The sequence below is a fragment of the Conger conger genome, chromosome 12 (assembly GCF_963514075.1).
Source record: "Conger conger chromosome 12, fConCon1.1, whole genome shotgun sequence".
Classification (NCBI taxonomy): Eukaryota; Metazoa; Chordata; class Actinopteri; order Anguilliformes; family Congridae; genus Conger; species Conger conger.
Window position 1 is genome coordinate 41,938,100 of NC_083771.1, and position 21,930 is coordinate 41,960,029.

General features: G+C 40.0%; 5 protein-coding genes and 5 non-coding genes across 13 annotated transcripts; 8 read left to right on the top strand and 2 right to left on the bottom strand.

Moving 5' to 3' along the window:
• The first annotated feature begins 166 nt into the window (after positions 1 to 166).
• On the top strand, positions 167 to 4,146 carry c12h9orf78 (chromosome 12 C9orf78 homolog). The gene is made up of 9 exons (XM_061262972.1): positions 167 to 325; positions 824 to 883; positions 1,405 to 1,456; positions 1,604 to 1,674; positions 1,825 to 1,902; positions 2,262 to 2,459; positions 3,000 to 3,136; positions 3,602 to 3,700; positions 3,828 to 4,146. The coding sequence occupies exons 1-9, from the start codon at positions 246 to 248 to the stop codon at positions 3,917 to 3,919; spliced, it is 867 nt and encodes a 288-aa protein (XP_061118956.1). The 5' UTR covers positions 167 to 245; the 3' UTR covers positions 3,920 to 4,146.
• Positions 4,147 to 4,195: 49 nt separating this feature from the next.
• med22 (mediator complex subunit 22) lies at positions 4,196 to 8,854 on the bottom strand. 2 transcript variants are annotated; one of them, XM_061262973.1, is made up of 5 exons: positions 8,723 to 8,854; positions 8,289 to 8,412; positions 8,120 to 8,200; positions 7,361 to 7,569; positions 4,196 to 5,202 (listed from the first exon to the last, which is right to left on the bottom strand). In XM_061262973.1, the coding sequence occupies exons 2-5, from the start codon at positions 8,409 to 8,411 to the stop codon at positions 5,013 to 5,015; spliced, it is 603 nt and encodes a 200-aa protein (XP_061118957.1). In that variant the 5' UTR covers position 8,412; positions 8,723 to 8,854; the 3' UTR covers positions 4,196 to 5,012. The 2 variants fall into 2 exon arrangements, with proteins under 2 accessions (XP_061118957.1, XP_061118958.1); XM_061262974.1 differs by lacking the exon at positions 4,196 to 5,202 and having other exon boundaries at positions 5,822 to 7,569.
• Positions 8,855 to 9,503: 649 nt separating this feature from the next.
• LOC133106128 (small nucleolar RNA SNORD36) lies at positions 9,504 to 9,577 on the top strand. Its single transcript, XR_009704299.1, has one exon. It is a non-coding gene; the product is annotated as a small nucleolar RNA SNORD36 (small nucleolar RNA).
• A 13-nt stretch (positions 9,578 to 9,590) lies between these two features.
• On the top strand, positions 9,591 to 12,354 carry rpl7a (ribosomal protein L7a; the record flags this gene model as incomplete). The annotated part of the gene is made up of 7 exons (XM_061262159.1): positions 9,591 to 9,789; positions 10,068 to 10,217; positions 10,560 to 10,700; positions 10,931 to 11,010; positions 11,124 to 11,254; positions 11,556 to 11,625; positions 12,199 to 12,354. Coding segments are annotated over 7 exons (876 nt in total), but the record flags the coding sequence as incomplete, so codon positions are not given.
• Positions 9,920 to 9,991, top strand: LOC133106133 (small nucleolar RNA SNORD24). Its single transcript, XR_009704305.1, has one exon. It is a non-coding gene; the product is annotated as a small nucleolar RNA SNORD24 (small nucleolar RNA).
• Positions 10,361 to 10,432, top strand: LOC133106132 (small nucleolar RNA SNORD24). Its single transcript, XR_009704304.1, has one exon. It is a non-coding gene; the product is annotated as a small nucleolar RNA SNORD24 (small nucleolar RNA).
• Positions 10,787 to 10,859, top strand: LOC133106131 (small nucleolar RNA SNORD36). Its single transcript, XR_009704303.1, has one exon. It is a non-coding gene; the product is annotated as a small nucleolar RNA SNORD36 (small nucleolar RNA).
• LOC133106130 (small nucleolar RNA SNORD36) lies at positions 11,403 to 11,472 on the top strand. Its single transcript, XR_009704302.1, has one exon. It is a non-coding gene; the product is annotated as a small nucleolar RNA SNORD36 (small nucleolar RNA).
• Positions 12,355 to 13,103: 749 nt separating the features above from the next.
• LOC133142040 (surfeit locus protein 1) lies at positions 13,104 to 17,707 on the bottom strand. Its single transcript, XM_061262971.1, has 9 exons — positions 17,525 to 17,707; positions 17,296 to 17,347; positions 16,905 to 17,032; positions 16,639 to 16,721; positions 15,276 to 15,467; positions 14,847 to 14,919; positions 14,283 to 14,445; positions 13,443 to 13,524; positions 13,104 to 13,331 (listed from the first exon to the last, which is right to left on the bottom strand). Exons 1-9 carry the CDS (start codon positions 17,585 to 17,587, stop codon positions 13,265 to 13,267), a joined length of 903 nt encoding a protein of 300 aa, XP_061118955.1. The 5' UTR covers positions 17,588 to 17,707; the 3' UTR covers positions 13,104 to 13,264.
• Positions 17,039 to 21,350, top strand: surf6 (surfeit 6). Of its 3 annotated transcripts, XM_061262968.1 has the most exons (6): positions 17,779 to 17,848; positions 18,047 to 18,086; positions 18,391 to 18,496; positions 18,757 to 18,951; positions 19,058 to 19,143; positions 19,898 to 21,350. In XM_061262968.1, exons 3-6 carry the CDS (start codon positions 18,403 to 18,405, stop codon positions 20,591 to 20,593), a joined length of 1,071 nt encoding a protein of 356 aa, XP_061118952.1. In that variant the 5' UTR covers positions 17,779 to 17,848; positions 18,047 to 18,086; positions 18,391 to 18,402; the 3' UTR covers positions 20,594 to 21,350. The 3 variants fall into 3 exon arrangements, with proteins under 3 accessions (XP_061118953.1, XP_061118954.1, XP_061118952.1); XM_061262969.1 differs by lacking the exons at positions 17,779 to 17,848; positions 18,047 to 18,086 and adding an exon at positions 17,039 to 17,175; XM_061262970.1 differs by lacking the exon at positions 18,047 to 18,086 and having other exon boundaries at positions 17,752 to 17,848.
• The last annotated feature ends 580 nt before the right edge of the window (positions 21,351 to 21,930 follow it).

Here is a 21,930-nt window from a genome sequence, read left to right on the forward strand (position 1 = left end):
CAACTGGGTACCTATAAATCACTAAACTCGCTATGACTACAAAAGGTGCTACATTTTACAGGAAACCTGGAAAACCAGTATACACACGACCCTCCATGGGACTGAAAATCGTAGCTTATCGTCTTCAAACTCCAGCACAGTAGGTGGCGGTAAAGCACAATTATGTTTATTATACCCTCAAAAGAAGAAGAATATAGGATTTGTTTTCGTACACCGTTGTCCACGACGTTTTTGGCCAGGACACCATGCCTTCTAGTAAGAATTTTAGGAGACGGAGAGAAGATTCAGACGATGAGGAGGACGAAGAAACTGCTGCCGTAGTTAGGTAACATACGTTTCACTGTTTCTGTTTGCAGGTAAACTGTTGAGCTGGTTTTGTTGTGCCGACACGACGAAGTAGCTAGCTAACCGTATCAAGCCATCTCGATTTGTTAGCTATCGCTAGCTAGCTACTGTATTGCTTAGGGGTCTTTCCGGATGAGAATGGTCCCTCTTAAGTCTTGACCTATCGTATCTTTCTGATACTTGACACCATAATACACCAAGTAATGATCATTAGTATACTTCTGAGAGCGATAAAAAAAAAACATTTAAAAAAAACACAAACCACGTCATTAAGAAAATTTTGTTGGGCACTAGCAAGCTAAGTGTCCATTTCAACTCCACTTCTGGCCTACCCACCTCAACTTTCCAGCCCACCTATACTCCATTTAGCAATCTCCTATGTATTTTGACATTTGTATAAGGATCAGCTACAGTCGCAGGTTTTACTGTGTTCAATGAAGTAGCATTGATAGAAATCTTCTACTCCGTATTCCCACAGATCTAAACTGGACGAAGCAAAAGAAGTACAGAGTCTGAGGAAGAGACAAAGCGGGGTCAGGTAACGAAATGGTGCTGGTGTGAACGTTTTTAACTCGTAGACTTTGGAAGCACACAAATCCACACATCTACATGTTATGAGCAATGTGGCACCAGGTGATTTGTTGCCTAAGTTACAAAGATGGTCAACGCTGATCCTTGACGCATGAGTTGACTTTTGGGACCCATTGGGCCTCATGTAAGAAAATGTTTGTATTTTTATCGTAAATTTCTCCTTCTTTTTTCCTTACAAAAAATTGAGAAAGCAAGACCATCTAAGTCTTCTTTTGACTAAAATCCTAAATTTGTTACCAATAACTTGTACACTGTAATAGACAAGTGGTTGGCCTCGCAGTACATTTGGGAATGGTATGGAAATATGTATTTGCTAGTGATTATGTGAATGCAAATGACATAATTTAAGATTTAAGAACAAATCTGTTCATACGAGTGGTTTGTGCATGAAGCCCAATGTTCAGAAATCAGAACTTCTTTCTGTATTGTGGCAAATGATTGAAATGTCTGTGGTTGTCACTGTTTCAGTGTTGCAGCATTATTAGTGGGAGAGAAGCTGCCTTTGGATGCTGAGATAGAGGTAAGGGATTTATTTTCTCCATAAAGGTGAAGATACTGTAGTCCCATCATGCAATGGTACTTAAGCTTGATATGTCTTGCATGTGCCAGTAGGATGTGGTTTTATGATGACAGCACATCATTTGTTTGGATTTTTGTCACACCCTAGGATGACCCTTTCAAGTTGAAGACCGGAGGGATTGTTGACATGAAAAAAGTAAAGGACAGAAATCGTGACATGTAAGGAAATATATTTGAAGAAAACATGCACTTCAGAATGGCATTTTCTGACTGGAATATTTACTTGGCTTGTATATTACAATATTTGTGTGTGTGTGTGTGTGTGTTATGTGTCTATAATGTGTATAATAACCAGATTTTATTGTGTAGGACTGAGGAGGACACCGATCTTAATCTTGGAACGTCTTTCTCAGCGGAGACAAATCGGCGAGATGAAGATGCAGACATGTATGTTCCTTAACACTTGGTTATGGTTGTCAGGCCTTAGCTATGCATACCTGAATAGTAGCTTTGGTGATAAAGTAACTTGGTTTGTCCATATATTACATGCAGTATAACACACACATTGCATTATTCTGACATGGATACCATCTACCCCTTATTCAAGTCAGCTTCTGTGTGTGTGTGTTTAATCTATAGGTTTCCCATGTGTAGATTCCTTGTGGGTCCTCAATGGAATAAGTGTAATACTGCTGGAAACTCCAGTTGAATTGCATGTCATTGTACTAAGGAAGTCATGCACGCCTGGTCAGAGTTTCTGCGATGCATTAATAGACTACATTTTGTCCTGCCTGATTTGGCTTCAGGATGAAGTACATTGAGACGGAGCTAAAGAAGAAGAAAGGGCTTGTGGAGACGGAGGAGCAGAAAGTGAAAGTGAAGAATGCAGAAGACCAGCTCTATGAGCTCCCAGAAAACATCAATGTTTCCTCCGCCAAGAAGACAGAGGAAATGTTATCCAATCAGATGCTGAGTGGCATTCCAGAGGTGGATTTGGGCATTGAGTGAGTGAACGGGGCCTAGCCCTGCCGTCACAAGAACACAGCCCGTCCGGCATGTGGCTCCATGTTTCATGAGGTGTACTTGCCATGTACAGAAAGTACACATGCATCCAAAAGTCAGTCTGGTGTCAAACTGAAAAATGGACTAGGTGAAAAGGAAGAGTCCGCACTGCGTATGCTCCCGTATCGTAACGTGAATTTATTAACACCATAAAGTAATCTTTTGAACCTCAGACTTGATGCACAGCCACTACGCTTGAAACAGTCTTTGTGGTGTTGATAAATTCACATTTTATTGGAGCGTGTACAGTGTGCAGACTCTTCCTTTTCACTTGGACTTCCCACGTGATTTAAACACCCTCAAAAGCAGCTGGAGGGGGTCAAGTTCTCAAATGTTGTTTTTGATTTCACATTCACACCAAACAGGACCTTGTTCCCCGCAAGAATTTTTTTTTTTTTTTTATGTTTAAATGAAATGTATATTTCAGTTGTGCTTTGAGTGAGCAGTGGATGTTCTTTTGTTTTTTTTTGTCTTCCCTTCAGTGCCAAGATAAAGAACATCATATTTACAGAGGAGGCCAAAGCCAAGCTCCTGGCTGAGCAGAGGAACAAAAAGAAGGACAATGGCACCTCGTTTGTACCGACCAACATTGCAGTCAACTACGTTCAGCACAACCGTTGTAAGTACAGCTGCAGCAAAATGCAGTTACTGCCTTTCCAGCAGTGAAATACTGTAGAGCAGTGGTTCCCAATGTCGGTCCTGGGCCCTTTTGTATGCCGTTTTCACTCTAACCACAATTGCAATCCCAGAATAGTGCTGTTCATTTTTCTTAATTAGGTTGTTGGAACAAAAATACACAGGGGAGCCCCAGAACCACTGCTGTATATTGTATGAAGGAGTACAGCAATACTTTTTTAGCTGCCATGTAGAAACAATCAACATCACCTGGGTAGCTTTATATTTAGCCCCAATCAGGCTTTGCAGCTAGTAAAAGGTTTTTGTGCTCAATGGGTGTGCCAGATGTATAAAAACTACATGAAGGTGGACTGCTTTGAGGTGTGTAGCCACGTGTAAATGGGCAGCGTTGGCTTTGATCGTTGTATTTGGCATTGGTGCAGAGGACCTGACATTGTTCTGGTTGCAGTTTACCACGAGGATGTGAATGCTCCAGCAAGGCGGCACCGCGAGGAGCCCAAGGCCCGTCCGCTCCGTGTGGGAGACACTGAAAAACCAGAACCTGAACGTAAGACTAGCCCCAATGTGTGGAGTGTCTTTACATTACCAGATGTGCCAGGCACTTGCATGTTTGATTTGGAGTTAATTTTGTCTTATACAATGCCAGAATGACTACAACGCCTCTCTCTCCACAGAAACTCCCCCAAACCGCAAAAGGCCAGCCAATGAGAAGGCTACCGACGATTACCACTATGAGAAATTTAAGAAGATGAATCGCCGATACTGAGGTTGTTGGATATTTCCTAATAAATTCCCACATCTTTTTCCCCGCTTTCCCATTCTTTCACAATTTAAGCGCCACAATTAAAGTTTCCTGTGTGAATTGTATTTTCTTTGATCATTTTCATTAATTCAGCAAATAGCCTAAAATTGTATTAGAATTGTATATTGGAACACTATTTCATCAGTGTTTTTTTTTTTTTTTAAATAAATGTACATATTCTTCAAACAGAATTTTTCAGAATCATTTCAGCAGAAAAAGTCAGTTATGGCACCGTACAAGTTGGTCAATGGTACATACACATTTTATTTGTTGACTGACAATGATTGTTTAATAATTACCAAGTAGTTTCATGTAGTATTTCAATGACATGCTTAGCTTTATGATATTTGAATGAAATCGTTTTCCAGATGGTGGAAGTTACAGTACCATATCTTTTGGATATTGCTTTCAGAAACAAATGAATTTGTTTACAGTTGGTACTGCTCTCTGGATAATTTTTTACTATCAAATTACTATTACACTTTACAAAATGTCAGCAACAAGCACAGACAAGACACAGTAGGAAGTCGATACAGACATGGGTTGCAGTAAACTGGCACCAGTGCAGAAATCCTACCCAGCGGTTCACTAAAACATTCAGGAAAGCAAACGGTTCTCTTCTAAGCAGCAGTCTATTGTAATTTCATCGGCACAAAAATCAGGCTGGACAGGATAATCAACATAATTCCATGGCTGTAATGCTGCTCATTAGGATTTAAACAAGTTTAAATTTAAACAGTATTTTTAATGGCACTGTTGTGGTAAGTATACCTTACAATGTAATATTTCAGAAATGATGCTTGTTCTATAAACCACTTTTTCACTTGCTAATCTATTTGTGCCAAAAAGATAACCTGACATCACAGCTTTGGCTCATTTTAGCTTGGCCCCAGTTTTATATACAAATACACCTCTTAATTTTGTATTCTCACAAAGACTAGTACAGCCTGTGAGTTCAAACTGATGTAAAGACAAAACTGCACACAATAAAGGTGCACTATACAGTTAACCTGCTGAACAAACCCAACGAATAGGGAGATTTCGATCCGTTCTTGTGTCATGGGTGTTCAGCAGTGTTGGTGCTGTGCCCGTTGAGATGTCCTGGGGTGGACTCCTGAGACAAAGGCCCGCTCGCGTCCTCTGCACCCCCGCTGGCCGGGCCTGCAGTGGTCCCTGGGGAGGCCCAACTGTCCCGACGATGGAAGGCCTCACACAGGGGCAGGTCTGCGCTGTCCCACTGACTGTAGCTTTCCAGAACAAAAACCCAGGGACAGGATGAGCACAGAGAGGGCAATGCATGTGCCAACACACACACAGCGGTCAGGCAAACCAAAGCATACACACCCATGCATACCAACATCCACCGGCAGACTGATGCACAAAAAGCAGGGGAAAAGTGTGAAAAGCAAGCACTATGTTTTAAAAGAAAAATCAGCTACCTATATCATTCCTGTACTAGCCAATTTACTAGGAATTCTGGTCTAATGCAGGAAATTCCAAAGGTGCGAGGTGTCATGTCCATGGCTTACAGTTTTTAAATATTTATATCCTTAAATACGAATTTGTGGTTTGCAGTATATAATGCCTGTTTGCTTTGTCATTTAGTAATGCATTCTGTTGTACTTATTGTTGGTAGTAGTATGCACAAAGACAAACTAATCCAGCATAATCGTAAAATAAGTCATCCAAGCAATAAGATTCTTAATAGTTTCTTTAGTAATTGGTTATTATCGAAGTTCCATGTCAAAAATGAGAAGCAGAAGAGCTACTGAAAATGCACAAGCAAAGCAGAAGCCTCAAAATGGAAGCACTTAGGAAAATAGCAGTAAGTTGTCTGAGGGGAAAAAATTGACAATAAAACTTAACTTCTCATTTTTCTACTTTATTAAAAAATTTTGAAGCCGTGAGTGGGTCCATGTAAAACTGACACAAACAGTTGACACTTATCCATAGCGGACGTGTACCATCTATTTAGCCAAACAAAGGACATTTACTTTTTAAATGATCTACAATACAGGAAGGAATCTTAAGACATACAACATAGGATTCCATTCACAATTAATCAAACAAAAATGGCATTCTGCCTACATACGGAGTATGCACAGAACAGGGTGTCATTTTTACCCTTTTTGTACAGATCTGCCACAAAATCAACATAAAAATACTATCCAATATAAATGATCTGGTCTGTGGAAATAAATGGTCAAACAAGTCATCACATCTGACTTGGATATATAAAGAAAATAAGTTTAGTAAGCATTACTAAATCAAAACTATAATATCGTTTTTTGAAAGCAAGTTGATTTTGAATTGCAGAAACATTAAAGTAATACGTATTATCATAGTTTTAAGTTATATTAAAACATTTACAATGTCATCCTAGAACTAGACAGTTATGGAGTGAGGTTTATTATTTATATAGCATATATTATGATTATTAGAGCTTCTATAGAATAATATTCACTGATATCAAACTGATTTACCATTAGCCTCAAGGCTAGCAATTTCAACACTTTTCCCTTTTTACCATCACAATCAAAATTGTGCAAACAGTGCTACAAAATGTGTAGATTTCATGCATATGTTATTCCTGGATATACTGTGATACAAACATGACATTCACACGAACCAATGAATTAGACATGTAAAAAGATATTCTAAGAAACCTGGATACAAAGTAAAAGCAAGTTGAGAAAAAACATTTTCATATTAAGCAATTTAGTTGAGGATCTTTTAACTGTCCCACAACTTGACTGCTTTTAAATCAATTGTGGTCCAACATTTAGCTGAGCAGACAATGAACATGGTCTCCTTTAGATTCTCTGGAAGCATGGAAAACTCTCACATGATAACTTTGTTTTTTTTGCTCAGACATATTGTGTTATGTAGGAGTTAAATAAAAATATCACAAAAGAGAACCAATAGTGCCAAAATACAAAACAATGGAAATGGATACATTTGATGAGTTTAAGGTTTCTGTCAGCTGAACAAGGCACACAATGTGTTCAGTTTCCTCACACACAGGTTTGCATGGCATCCTAGAGTCAGATGTGCAGTGTCTTATGACATATACTATACGTTGTATAAGGCAAGGTATTCAAAGCATCAAAGCTGACAAATGTTTTGTAGCAGCAAACTAACAGCAATTGAAATATCACTGTCTTGGATGGACTTTTACAGTTTACCAATTCATAAAAGTACCAAAAGGTTATAGCTATGGATCAATGAACCCCAGAACAATACTGTTTTCTCTCTATTGAATGCAACCGAAAGAAACATTTAAAATAAAAATGGGGTCACCAGATTAAACCAAAAGGCACAGGAGTGGGGGCTACGGGGGGGGAGGGGGGGGGGGGGGGGCTACGTAAGTGCTGTGTCTAAAGGCCTACTTGAAACTACTTGTACCTGGAGGAGTAATATTCTTCCTCTAGCTCGTACAGGTCAATAGCAATCTCATCACGCAGAGACGTGAGTTTCTTATCGCACTCCTCCTGCAGGGTGCGCAGCTGGTGGTTCCGAAGGCTAATGGCCTCGTTCACGGAAGGGAAGTCGTTCAGGATCAGGAACTGCTTCAGATCTGAGACCAGCTTCATCAGCGACTCTCCCGCTCGCACCTTCAAACGACAAAACGGAAACAAGAACAAAACAAAACATACACATGAATAAAATGACTTCACTGCAAAACAACAAGCTACAGGGATTAAGCTACAATGTCCGTTGTTTGACTAAACAATGAATGCTCCATCTGAAACTTTCACTAAGCCAGTGAAACAATTTTTAGAGCAAGTGAGATCTTTAAGCAAGATGAAATAAATAAACACTGATCATTTTAAGCCATTTATTCATGTTTTATTTTATTTTATTACATCGCCACATTGAAATACTATTTTGGAACAGTGCAAAAAGGATTGTGATGGAAAATACTTTTTGAAGCATATTATTCAAAAACAAAGAGCTACATTTTGAGTCATCCAGACACCACATATTTTTCTTGTTATTAAATATTATATTTTTCTACATGTTCCATTACTTTTAAGGATAAAGGGATACATGAACACTAGGAAGGAATTCAAATTATTTTCAAGGACTGTGGAAACCCTTCCCTGTTTATGCTCGAGTAAGAAGGAAGCATCAAGTCTCATCAAACTGAGCAGATACACTTACAATATTGGCCGCTCTGACATGCATCTCATAGTGATCTTGTTCTCCTTGTGTTGCTCTGGAAACCTGAGTCTCATCCTCAATCTGGAATTTTGGACCAACACAATTCGATTAGAATAACTCCCATTGTTTGGACGTTAGCTACACATGCGTTGCTTTAAGAACCACATACCCTTGCTGTTTTTATTATCTCCGTGAAGTTATCCAGAATTGACCTGATGTCATCTTTAAGCCTCTTGTTATAGGACTGAAGAAGTGTCTCTTTGCTTTGCGGGAGTACTCTCTGTGTAGCCATCCTGTTCAGCGACGGAGACAGGTAACTTAGCTAAGTTACATCTCAACACCGACACGTTTATACTTTGGTATGTCGATTATACATGCTTTGCAGACAGATATTTTAGAAATGTAATTCAGCAAATATCATTAAAGCCACGACCACTTAACCGACAGCACAAACAGAACTAGCATCAGCGTTACGTTAGCACGCTAGCTGAGAAAAAACTAACATTTCACTCCTGTACACAATCGTACATTAATTTTAGTACATCATTGTTTGCTAAGAAAATATATTATCATTTTAGCAACAAAACAAAGAATAACACGTACTTGCATTGTCTGTGGTTCAAGTCCCCATGAAGAATGCCGCTTCTGAATCGTCCACTGAAAGTGACGTAGTTGCGTGCTGTCGCGGTACTTAAATTTCCCACAATGCTTTCTTCTTCCTTTCTATCTGAACCATCATGGTGAGTGTCTGTTCGTTTTGATTGCGGAGTAGGAATACGTGTTTTTCATCTTCGAACATCTCCCTTCTGGAGCTTGAAGTGTTCAAAATTACATGGTCGATGTGTTAAGTACAGTATGTGTCTCTGATACAAGTGATTATTGTTTGGGGAGAAATTTTTAAAGAAATGTTTGAAGCTTCCCGATGGTAATTCACCATCGCCTATTGGCACTGGACTAACTACACAAACTCTTCGAATAATGTGTAGGTATTCAGGTAGACTACAGTTGTATGCTGCTGTAATGTAACTTAATTTGTAGCTGTTACATTGATTGCGTTGGCTTAAATGTTATGGAAATTGCATTTATTTGTGAAATTTGTTGCGGCAGGCCTAAATCCTCCATACGAGTGGACGTCATTTGTCCATTGCATAGGATTTGTGCTAGAATGAGTAACGTTAGCTCTTAGCCAAGTAACCGCCGCGACCTTCTACATTAGCTAGAAATTGTAAATTATAAAAATGTTTAGCGGACTACTGTTGGTTGTGGGGAAATTGTTAGCAAAGTACGTAGCTAGCTAACGTTAGTGGGTTACATTCAGTTACTAGCTAAGTTACATTAACGGAGATTTATTTTTACATTTAGGAGCCTGTAGCATTTCTCTCTGATGCGATGATGTATTGAATTTCTTCACCTGAATCCGTTGTGTGGAACCAAATGAGCTTTTTAACCCTGAGCATCAGTCACAAAGTGAACTAATGTTCGATCTTTACTTGCACGTGTTTTTGAAGACTACACGTTAACTTGCCGAAACGTCTTTTTGTCCCGACAGCCGAAGGGAAAGAAGGCTAAGGGGAAGAAGGTGGCACCGGCCCCTTCTGTGGCCAAGAAGCATGAAGCAAAGAAGGTTGTCAACCCCTTGTTTGAGAAGAGGCCGAAGAACTTTGGCATTGGTGAGTCGATGTATCATTTTGATTACTTTGTTCATTTGAACAGTTGGAGGGTATCACAATAGATGTAGTATTTCACAAAATAATTTGTGGACTGTGTACCTTCCAGTTAATTTGCGGTTGTAGAACCCTGTGCAGATGATGTAAATAATATTTGCTATCTTAGAATTCATGCCGACAGCCAACCACCAAGATCGCTGATGCACATTTATCACTGTGACTTGAGTTGGTGACGCTTGCAGTTGTCAGTTGATTTGAGCTGAATATCTCGCCTCTCTTAGGTCAGGACATCCAACCAAAACGTGACCTGACACGCTTTGTGAAATGGCCACGGTACATCAGGCTGCAGCGCCAGCGCTCCATCCTGTACAAACGTCTGAAGGTCCCACCTGCGATTAACCAGTTCACCCAAGCCCTGGATCGCCAAACTGGTAAGGACTGTGGTTGACTGGTGTGGCCAGGAAATGCTACTACATCCTAATAAATAAAAAAAATAAAATAATAAAAATATATATTTCCATGTCCATTATATACAAGCTGTTGTGGTTTGAGGGCTTGGCCCACTTGCAGGTTGTGCAGATGATGTAAACGAATATTTGCTATCTGAGCACCAGTGCTGACACATCCCACCAAGATCGCTGATGCACCCTGTTCAACTATTTAGTGAAGTTCTTCTAGCCATTCTCAAACCGGCTGTTGCATGTGCATGTCAAGACTGACTGGTTTGGTCTTGGGATGGAAATGTAACCGTTGTGTGCTTCTCTGAATTTCAGCAACACAGCTCTTTAAGCTGGCCCACAAGTACAGGCCTGAGACGAAGCAGGAGAAGAGGCAGCGACTACTGGCCCGTGCTGAACAGAAGGCTGCTGGGAAAGGAGACACTCCCACCAAGAGGCCGCCTGTCCTCCGTGCAGGTATGGCATTCTGGGAGGCTTGAGGGGGGATAAGAACTTTTGTGGTTACTTTGCATGCAGCTGAATTATATGAACTGCCTTGACCAAAGCTGTGATGTCTGAATTTCTTCACCTGAATCAGTAATGTTGACTACAATGAGCTTTTTAACCCTGAGCAATGGTCCAAAGCGAAACTGCCTTTTTAATGCTTCCATTTTGAAGCACAATTAAAAACTGACTCTTCATTATAGGTGTGAACACCGTTACTACTCTGGTAGAGAGTAAGAAGGCTCAGCTGGTTGTGATCGCCCACGACGTGGATCCCATTGAGGTGTGTAATCGAGTGCTAACCCCCGTGATGTTCGGTAATGTTTGACATGCCTACTCGGAATAAATGAAATTGTGATTTGGGAAAGATGCTCATCACATTCGATTTGACTCCAGCTGGTGGTGTTCCTGCCTGCACTGTGCCGCAAGATGGGTGTGCCCTACTGCATCGTCAAGGGGAAGGCCAGACTCGGTCGACTGGTGCACAGAAAGACCTGCACCTCTGTGGCTTTCACGCAAACCAACCCGTAAGTCGCCCCTGGCTGCCGTTACAGGGACATGTGAAGCCCTTCCAACATGAAATCATTGGGCATGGATTTTATGCAGGATGCATCCATAAGATGGATAAGCATGAAGGGAATTCCTGCTGGAACCAATTAAGTGACCTGAACCTTCTAGCAATGATGCAAATTTCTTTACCTGAACAACCATGTGGTCTACATTGAGCTTTTTAACCCTGAGCAGAAGGTATGAGGTGGCATTTTTAGAACGTATAATGCCAGCAAACGTGTATTCTAGGTATTTATTGTGGTATTTTCCATCCTACAGTGAGGACAAAGGTGCCCTTGCTAAGCTGGTAGAAGCCATCAAGACCAACTACAATGACCGATATGAGGAGGTAAGAACCATTGATTATGAACAAGCACGGTTTCTTCAACTTCCAAACACATGGTCTAGTCTACACTGTTACAACAGAGTGCTCTGTTCTGTTAGTTATATGGTGAGCTCTGGGATTTTTGGAAACTTGTTGCATGCTTTGTCTACCGACAATGTTTTTGGTTCACTGTAGTATGCAAACAATGAAGTATGCAGTGTGTTTGCATAAAGTTTGTTATAGTTCAATTGTTTTGATCCCTTATCCACTAATTTTAATTAACATTTAAGTGCTCAAGTGATTCATAAACATGTATAACTTGAAATACAATTTACTTGACATTTTTGTTATGTATATTGTACCAACTGGCAAATGTGTGGTTCAGCACAAGAAAACATGAGCTCTATCACTGTCCTATATTGTAGCTAATTATACTATTGTTATCCAGTTCAATTTAAGGTCTACACTGCTGTATATAATTAAGTGGTCAGTTCATGTTTTACTTGTGCCCTTATCTGCTTTGGTGACAGTTTCATAGTTTTGTTTTCTTTGAGACCATAAGCAGTACATTTGTGTGCATTTTTCTCCCCCAATCAGATCCGCCGTCACTGGGGAGGTGGCATCATGGGGCCCAAGTCAACGGCTCGCATTGCCAAGCTGGAGAAGGCTAAAGCCAAGGAACTGGCTACCAAGCTTGGATAAACATGCAGTGCTTGTGTTTGTTTATAAAAATAAAATCCCCCCCCAAGACAATGTTACATGTGTTGAATTTATTAAAAAAAAAAAAAAAAAACGTTTTACTTGATTACAAAATGCCATTAAAATGGATCCAGATTTGAGTCATTTTATTTTAAAAGTAATTGTTCAATGTCATTCATCACCTTGTGTGCGGGGTCTGTTTTTGGATGCATACCCTTTTTCATATTGTATCCACAAGTTCCTATTCGAAAAATGTCACGGCTTCCTACTCAAATGCGAAGGATGATTAATGGGTGTTCTGTATTTAACTACTTTGTACATCAAGTTCTGATAGCCCAGTGCAACGCAGGAAGTATTAAAACATTTGCCATGTATTTAGCATAAGACTGGTTCATCATATTTCTCCTGGCCATATGTCCCCTAGACTAAGATTTACTTTGCAAATTTAGTTCTTGCAGTATTGAGCTGTAATCGGCATTAAAGTGAGCAGAATTCATTAATGTGTCTTTTCCCTCCAACTTCATAAAGGCTTAATTTGTCTGGAGGGATGTTGGTATGATCAGCACCCTAAAATTCATGGTTGCATATATTGGTCTGTCTGCACTAAAATACATGCTATATCAGAGCTAAAAGTTCTCCGGCACCATGCCTGATTTCAGGCATAGAGCGGTTTTAAATTAATATACTTAATTCAATACATTGTACACATGTACTCCTGGACAACTTTTCAGCCTCACACATTTTTGTTGCTTTGCCCTGCTATATTCATATTATTTGACTCATGGTAATGGACGTGCATAACACTGAATTTAATGCATGTTTTATTTTGCTCCAGATGATTGAAATTTGATTTTGATCTGTTGTATTCATGGCCTACAACATTTACTATGATCCATTTCCATACAGCGGCACATTAAATACCAAAAACATTTCACACCGGATTTCTTCAGTCCCTTGCTGCCAGTTACAAGCGCAGACCTTTGATGAACTTTGCATACCACATGTAGGATGTAGTCAAGCAGAGGCCGTACCTAGTTGGAAAGAGAAGGCTTTTAGATTCTGGAGTAAGCGTGTAATAAACACAAATGACAGTCAAATGAATTCACTGAATGAGCAGCAGTGAAGAAATGTTGCGGACGCACCATGTGGCAATGTACTGCATGTGTTCGTTCCTCAGCGTGACCCGAGTCTGTCCACCAACGGGCCCCCCTGGATTGGTGCTCTCTGTAAGAAATGCGTTTCATTCTTCCACTGTAAACTCTTAGCCTCACTAAGTTCCTTGCAATATTTCTTCAAAATTGTGGACTGTACAGTCACAAGAAATGTTTCGTGAACCCTTTGGACTTTACCTCCGGCATTAACTAGCGAGGATTTGGTCTGATCTTAATCAAAGTCACAATAGACAAACACAGTGCTTAAACTAATTAAAAATTGCACTAGTTGGCAATACTGAATATATAATTTAAACATTCAGTTTAGGTTGGAAAAAGTATGCAAACTTCTAGGCTGGGTCAATCAGCCAATCACCGAACAACAAATTGTCTACAAATGGAGGAAATTCTGTACTGTTGCTATAATTCAAAATGATATCAACACACTATAGAGAAGAATATCCAGGTATCCATCACCTGAAGCTTGATAGAAGTTTGGTGATGCAACAAGACAATCACCAAAAATCACACAAGTAAATCAACAAGAGAATAATTTCAGACCTTAACCCAATTGAGATGTTGTAGCATGACCTAAAGAGAGAGCTGTTCATGCGAGAAATCCCAGAAATAAATTAACTAATGCATTGTGCAAGTCTGATCAGCAGCTCATAGGAAATGTTTTGAGGAGCTTATTGCTGCCAAAGGAGGTACTAGCAGTAACACTACTCAATAAGTGCAAATACATTTTCCAGTCTGTCAACATCCTGGTAATTCCAAGTGTTCACAAAATTTTTTCTTGCGGCTGTATTTGTGTAAACGGGTATATTCTACCAAGGACAGCATCGATGAAGATGGGCTCAGTGCCAGTGACCCTGGCCATGGCCTCCAGGTCCCTGTAGTGCCAGCGATTTCCCTCCACATTATTGTGGGGAACAAAGGGTTTGCGTTGTTCGGTTAGTCTCACTACCCCAACCACATCGATCTCATCAGACACCTACAGGAGAGAGCACAATGAAACCAGCACTGGATAAAGGATACCTTCAGTGGTACAGCGGGTTGATTTATTTGCACAAAAGGTAAAAAAAGATTATTTAAATAGGTTAGAAATACAAACAAAACATGCATGTGAGGTGAAATAATCCCCATGGAGCTTTCAACAAGACCTCACTATCCAAAAGAATCAAAGCATATTGCGATAATTTTCCATAAAAGAGAGAGGGGTGAATGAAGGGGAGACTAACGTGTAACGTGTTTACGAATAAACATACCCTTTCAACAATGAGGTTTATTATTAAATGTTTTTAAATGATGAAATACACTTAATTGATAAAAATTGTACCATACTGTTAATAATGATTTTGGTGTTTGATAGAAAATTGAGAGAGAAGGCCTTACCTGTCCTTTCATCCTTGTTTCTGGCCTTATCTTATTCCTAGGCACATAACCTCTGTTTACAAGGATTGAAATCCTAAAGAATAGGGGAAAACGCAAAGCACCGTTACAAAATACTGAAACAACTTTAGCAAATGCACTTCTCCAGAGCAGAAGTGCAAAGATCAGGAATTGAGAGTGTTGTAAATCAGGCAAGCGAAAGTGTCTAAGCTGTTTATGATTGCACTGTTTTGCTAGTTACAAGTAAAAGAACCACTTTCATCAAGCCCATTATTATAAACATATATCAACAAAATTTACTTATCCAAATGAAATACATTAAACCTTTGTTTTGTCAGTTGTAAAACGTATGCCAGCATCACTCGGTGTCATCTTTTGAATCTGGCCAAGCCCTTAAGTGATTGAATTTGTGAAATATATAATTTGCCATACCCAAGGTCTGTGCAGTAGAAAGGAGTAATGACATTGGCTCCCGATTGACCACTGGATGACAAACGTCCCGCTTCTCTGGCCTCACGTTCCGGGTCCACGAGAGAGCGTGGCAAAATGTACAGCTCCTGAGAGTGGTCATAGTGCCCCCGCACTTTCACACGCCTGTACTCCAGACTGTTCAGCTCAATGGGCCTGTAGCACAGCACGATGTAAACAACAATATTCATGAGTATCCCATCACCATTTCCATTTCACATGCCATAGTAACTAACCCTAGCCTTTATGCTAGCCTAGCCTTTATCCTAGCCTTAGCATAACCCTTATGCTAACCCTAACCCAAACATTTTGATCATTTAAACTGTCAGATATGAGGGAAGTGTAAACATAATGATTGAAAAATACAGATACAGGTGGCTCCAAACTAATTTTTTTTCAAACAGGATCTTGATTGAATATTTTCCAACATGTTCAAAGTAGTGTGCTTTATTAATGATTCAAAGGAATCAACCAGAGTCTTACATTTTTCAAGTAAAAAGTAGATTTACCGAAAAAAAAACAGGTTTCACAATTATTGCCATTGGTTTAATACTTTGGTTTAAAACATCACTGGCAAAGATGACAGCCATGGGTCTTTTAAAAATATCAGCGAAATATCACCAAAACATCAATGACCCATCTCTTGCACCCCTTGACAATAGGTATAAGGTGATTCTCCTTGTATTCCTCTTTTGCCACCAAACATGTAGATGGTGTGTATGGCCTCATCTGACCATCTTCCGGTCACAATTCCAATGACGTTTAACTCCAGATGCTTGATTTTGTTTATTATGTTCAGTAAGGGCCGCCTTCATGCCACTCTTCTAAAGAGCTTGCTGGTCTTTAGGTGCCATTTTGAGACTTGGTAATCCCAAGACACAACCGATCTCTGCAATTCTCAAACTGTGATACTGTTGTTCTTTATGGCCTCCCTCACCTTCTGTGGGGAGAATGTGCACCTGTGTCCTCTTCCTGGAAAGTTTGCAACCATTCCATATGTTTTACATTTTTTCTTTATTGTCCTTACAGCGCAAAGTGGTATGTTAAACCGTTGATGCATTCATTTGTACCCACTGCCAGACTTGAGACAGTCAATTACCAAATGTCTTTTCTGAAATGACAGTTCTTTACCTTTTCCCATGATGATGGATAACAAAGGGATTTCGCATGTTTGTTACCTCATTTTTATTAAACCGTGGTAGCCTTTTTAGGGGAAATGCACGTTTTATTTGGAAAAATGTAAGACTTTGGTTGATTCCACTGAATCATTAAAAAGTCTGACATCAAGGTTCAATTGATAATGAATAATAATATCTGTAACACTTACTCTACAGGTAGGTTAATGGGCTCAGCAGTGGTAAGACTTTTCAGGTCTGCAATCAGCTGCAATTTCCAGTGCCGGCGCTTCACCTGGATTGGCATACAGAAAGGGATTATTTTATTTTTGTCATACCCTTGAAATTCCAGACATTTCATAGGCCGTATGCATACAGATTTACACCATGCTTATACACAAAGATGAAAGTTCCGGAGATGGAATAATCCAGAATAAATATTTTTATGTGCAGTATACGGAGCAGGATATTACCACACCTGCCATGTTCCAAGACCAAATGTTGAGACTGGAATAAGCAACAGGATCCATTTGAGGACAGTGTCCTCGCCTTTCTCAGCTCCAGAAGCTGTGGAACTAGACTGTCGACAAGGAAGGACGCACCTGCCTGGACACAGACAATCAACTGATAACAGTGTTCTGGGACAGAATGACTGGGATATTTCTACGAAAGCATGAGCTAAATCTTCTCAAGACTACTACTATACCATTGTGAAATCAAACATTGAACAAGCCGGTTTAAGTGCATAGGTAGGTATAACTTAAAATACTCCATGGAATAAAATACATGTGCTTCAGTGTCTAATGACCTGAGCAGTAAATATAAATGCAGACAACTTCGACCGTGTCGAACCTGGCTAGGTTACTTACCCTTCAAAAGTTTGAAATGGAATTGCGCGAAGATAGTTCTCTTGGGATAAGTCTGTAGTAATCAAAAACAGTGTCCTGCGTCATTAGTTATACAAAAAACTGCGGACTTATTTTTGTCACCCCACACAACTTGATGCATGTTTTTTCGTGTTATTCAATGCTTCAACCTTGCGACTAGTTAGCTACCTGGCGAACATGTTTCATAACATGGATGCTGCAGCATACTTACATGACTTCTCAAAGCGTTTATAATGTTGAAGGAAGACGCCAGTGTAAACTTTAAGCTGTTCATTTCACCGAAGAACCTGAAGTTTTAACAGGAAATATAAATACTGCCACTGTCTACACAGCGTTAACGTTAATTGTTTTCCTTGTAACATGGGACTGTATTTTTTTTCATGTCTGGGTCGGGGGAAAGGGTTTGATGTTACCACATCCTAAGCCAATAATAAGGTATAACGCATGCGCATTGGGCTCCATTCCTGAAACCGGTCTGTTTCAGGCCTCGTGTGGGAACAAGATATCGTGAAGTCAATAAAGGTCTTGTCTTGGGGTGGGTTTTTTTTTTAAACTCCCATCCGAAAAACTGCATTTTAAAGCTGTTAATTAAAAAAACCCCTGCCCTTCCTATGGACTTGTTTTTATAATTGGAAATAAGTGGAAATAAAACAAGATAAGTGATGTATTGTGAATGTTCATTGGGTGATGCGTCTCCACTGTGTTTGATTTTCCACGTGGGTATGGAATGCAGCAAGTAACATTACATTTTCTTATCGATCACACTATTTAAGGTAAGTGCATCTTTCGTCGTTGTCACCAACATAATACGTACTCTACATATTTTCAGAAAATTGTTTGTTTGCTTGCTTCACTTATACAGATCGTAAATAATGGAAGGTTTCGCTGTCTCGCTACTCAAAATATTATTCGATGTTATCAAGCTGTGGAGCGTTTTCTAAATAGTTGTAGATACAACTGGCAGCAGTGCAAACTGATCTTCTAATTGTTTGATGGATATGACAGGTCGCTTCCTCTCATCAAAGCTTGTTTAGCTAACGAGTTGATGTTTGCCGTCTAAACTCTTGTTTGATTTAGGTTCTAAATATAATGGCAAGTCTTGCATCGAAGGACTCCTACCTTCAGAAATTGGGCAGCAAAGTATGTGCTTCACAGAACCAAGAACCACGGAAAAGACCTTTTGGTAATGTTTTTATTCCCCAATTCCATTCCATTACACTTGCAGTACATTCCCATTTGCTGTATATAGGAATGCATCTTCAAATGTATTTTTCGTAATGTAGATTGATGTATGTCACTGTGACCAGCATTAGCTAACTTCTGATCTCATTATTGCTAATAAGTATGTGTATATATAAGTATTATTATTATTCTTTTTATTTTTTTTGTAGTAGTGTTATGTTTTTATTCTCAAAAACAACATGTTGTACCTGTACACTTTAGTTCCGTTTCGGCATGGAGGTGAGGCAGGTGTGCCAAAGAAGAAAAAGAGACAACAACCAAAACATACTGGAGGGAAGCCATTTAATGGCCGCAAACCACCAGCAGTCCATCCAATGCAGGCAGCAGCAGCCTCTGGAGCTGCACTGAATGTGGCGAAGGCTAAGCCTGAGAGCGGGCTGCCTCAGAAACAAAAGGGTAAAGGATTCCTGACTGCCACTGTCATACTCATGCTCTCTGATGGGTGTGGAAGCTTGGTGTGTGTCTTGTCATTATTTATTACCTTGCTGACTTTGTCTTTCAGGTGCGAAATCTGGTGGTGGTTCCTTTTTTGCCGTGGATATTCTGCGTCAGAGACTGCACGAGAAGATTGAAGAAACCCGGGGCCATGTATGTATTCATTAAAGTAATTTTGCATATATTCCTGAGTCAATTGAGCAATTGAGTCCCTTTTTTTAACATCGCTTGCATTTCTGTTTTGTCACATATCCTGTCACCTTAAAAAAAAGACTAAAAATGTGTTTTGTAATGATAATACATTACATTAATGGAATTTGGCAGACGTACAGTTGATTAGACTAAGCAGGAGACAATCCTCCCCCGGAGCAATGCAGGGTTAAGGACCTTGCTCAAGGGCCCATCGGCTGTGTGGATCTTATTGTGGCTACACTGGCAATCGAACCAACGACCTTGCGGGTCCCAGTCATGTACCTTAACCGCTACGCAACAGGCAGCCTTATTAATAATACATCTGTTGAGTTTCTGTCTGGTTTGCATTGGTGATAACATACATAATCACAGCTGCTCTAAGCTTGTTTAATTCTACTGTACTATTCACCTGTGTAACTGCAAATCCTTTTTTGTAAATTTGCTGTTTCAACTGGCAATTGAGCATTTGTATGTACGCATTGTGGGGATAATTATGATGTTGCCAGTCTGTGGGCAGGATGATAGTGTTAAGAAAATGGTCTGTAAGAAAATGGCCCCGTTCAAACCTTTATTGTGAGTTTATGAGCCTGAAGGGTGTTTGCAGTCTTGACCCACATCTCCTTTGAAAAATGATGGCTCCAAGAGACATGATTAAAAACACACCCTGACATTCATTTATTTGTTTTAATGTTTAACATTTTATTAATTGTTTCAGGGTAACCCCAAGGGCCTATCATCAGAGGAAGTTGAGAAGAAGCGGGAGAAACGGAAGCAGGAAAGGGAACGAAAGAAGAGAAAGAGAAAAGCGTTTCGGATGATGAAGCTTGCAGCGAAACTCGGAGAGGGTGCTGCGACCGAGAATGGGGCGGAGACGCCGACTATCTCCGTCGGATCACCTGTGGCAGCTAAAGAAACGTCCACCATGGTCTTCAACAAGTTGGAGGTGGGAGAAGGGTATACAGAAAAAGCTCAACTGAAGAAGGAGAAGAGGAAGAAAGTGAAAGGGAATTTGACCCCACTGACCGGGAAAAACTACAAGCAGCTTCTCGGCCGCGTGGAGGCACGCAAGGCAAAGATAGAGGAGCTGAGGACCAAAGATGAAGGCAAGGCCAAGGAAGCGGAGGAGAAGATGAAATGGACCAATGTTCTGTATAAGGCCGAGGGCTTGAAGATTAAGGACAATGAGGACCTGCTGCGTGCCTCCCTTAAAAGAAAAGAGAAAATTCGCACACAGAAAAAGAAGCGCTGGGAGCAGCGAAGTGTCAATGTCGTGGAGAAAATGCAGCATAAACAGGACAAGCGTCGCAGGAACATCCAGAAACAGAAGCGGGGGAAAATGGAGAAGCGTAAGGAGAAGGCTCGGAAGAAGGGCCGTATCCTACCCGAAGACTTGAAGAAGGCAAAACTATGAGAATGTGTGATGTCCTCAATCCAATGAGCTGGACATTCGCTTAACCCATACCTGTGCATCGATCTGGCCTTCAAAGGAATTTTTTTAAAGGTGCAAGCATTTGTGACCTATACAAGAATTAGAATCTCGGGCTTCTTTTGTAACATGCTGTCATGAACAGTCTTCATGAAAAATGAGGTCTGATGGCTCCTGATCCTGTTTAAAGGGCTGTCTGCATGGAGTGTGATAATTGATTATAAATTCAATAGGATAATGACATTTGTCTACAAATTTAAACTTAAACTATATGAGCCACCAAATAACTTGTTTCTACAAGTGATGTGGAAGCTGCATTTTGTGTATGAAGGTGGAAGGACATACATTTTTTCAAGAAAGTAGGATGTAGTATGTCCGTGCTGCATTGTATACATTATACTGTTCTGTAACAGCTTATGCGCAATAGTGCAGTAGACCTCACAAAATAGATCTATTTCCACTTTAAACCTTTGTGTGTTCTGATTTATTCTGACTTTTTTTTTTGGGGGGGGGGGGGCGGTTGCGGAGGGCCGCGGTCGGAGATCGGATTCTTAAAAATCAACTAACTATAGTTGGGAACTTGGGATGTTTACATAATTAAAGCTTAGGCCTATAGGCTACTCATGTGTCAGTATCGGAGGAAAAGCATAGTACAATAAATTCACGAATGTAGGCTAATGTGTTTTTATGCCGAATTCATTGAATGCGTTTTTACAATAAAAGATGAATTTATGTATGAAAATCGGTTCATTTCTTAGCTTTTGTTTGATCTTTCAGCTTGTCCTTTTCATTATTTAAAAAAATGAACAGGGGTGCGTTTCCCGAAGCCTTCTTAACGCTACGTCGTTCCTAAGTTGTACCTTAAGCTCTACTTTAACGTTTCAGCGTGTTTCTCGAAACGTTCTTAGCTAAGTATACCTTCTGTACGTCGTACTTTCGTAAGGTTGGTCTGGACCACTCTTAGCTATACCTTAGCTCACTCCGCTAGTGTCCACCACTGTTACGACCGCAAGCCTGTGGAATCAGCTGTTGGTCTTAGTTACATCTCAATCTGCTAAACAATATGTAGCTACACTAATAATTCTACAGTTGTAGTAAGCTAATAATATTACTAAAATGCCACATTAATGGCACTGTTTTCATGCAAATCATAAAATGGTAAATTACGAAGGTTGCCAAATTGCCTTTTAAATCATAATCATAAACTAACGATTTCCCTCTCTCTATGTGTTGGAGCGATGTTTAACCTGTTTTTTCTTGGTTTTGTTGGACACCGTAGTCCTAAAACTGGAAAATAATGTTTCTTTATTCAGCGCCACCTC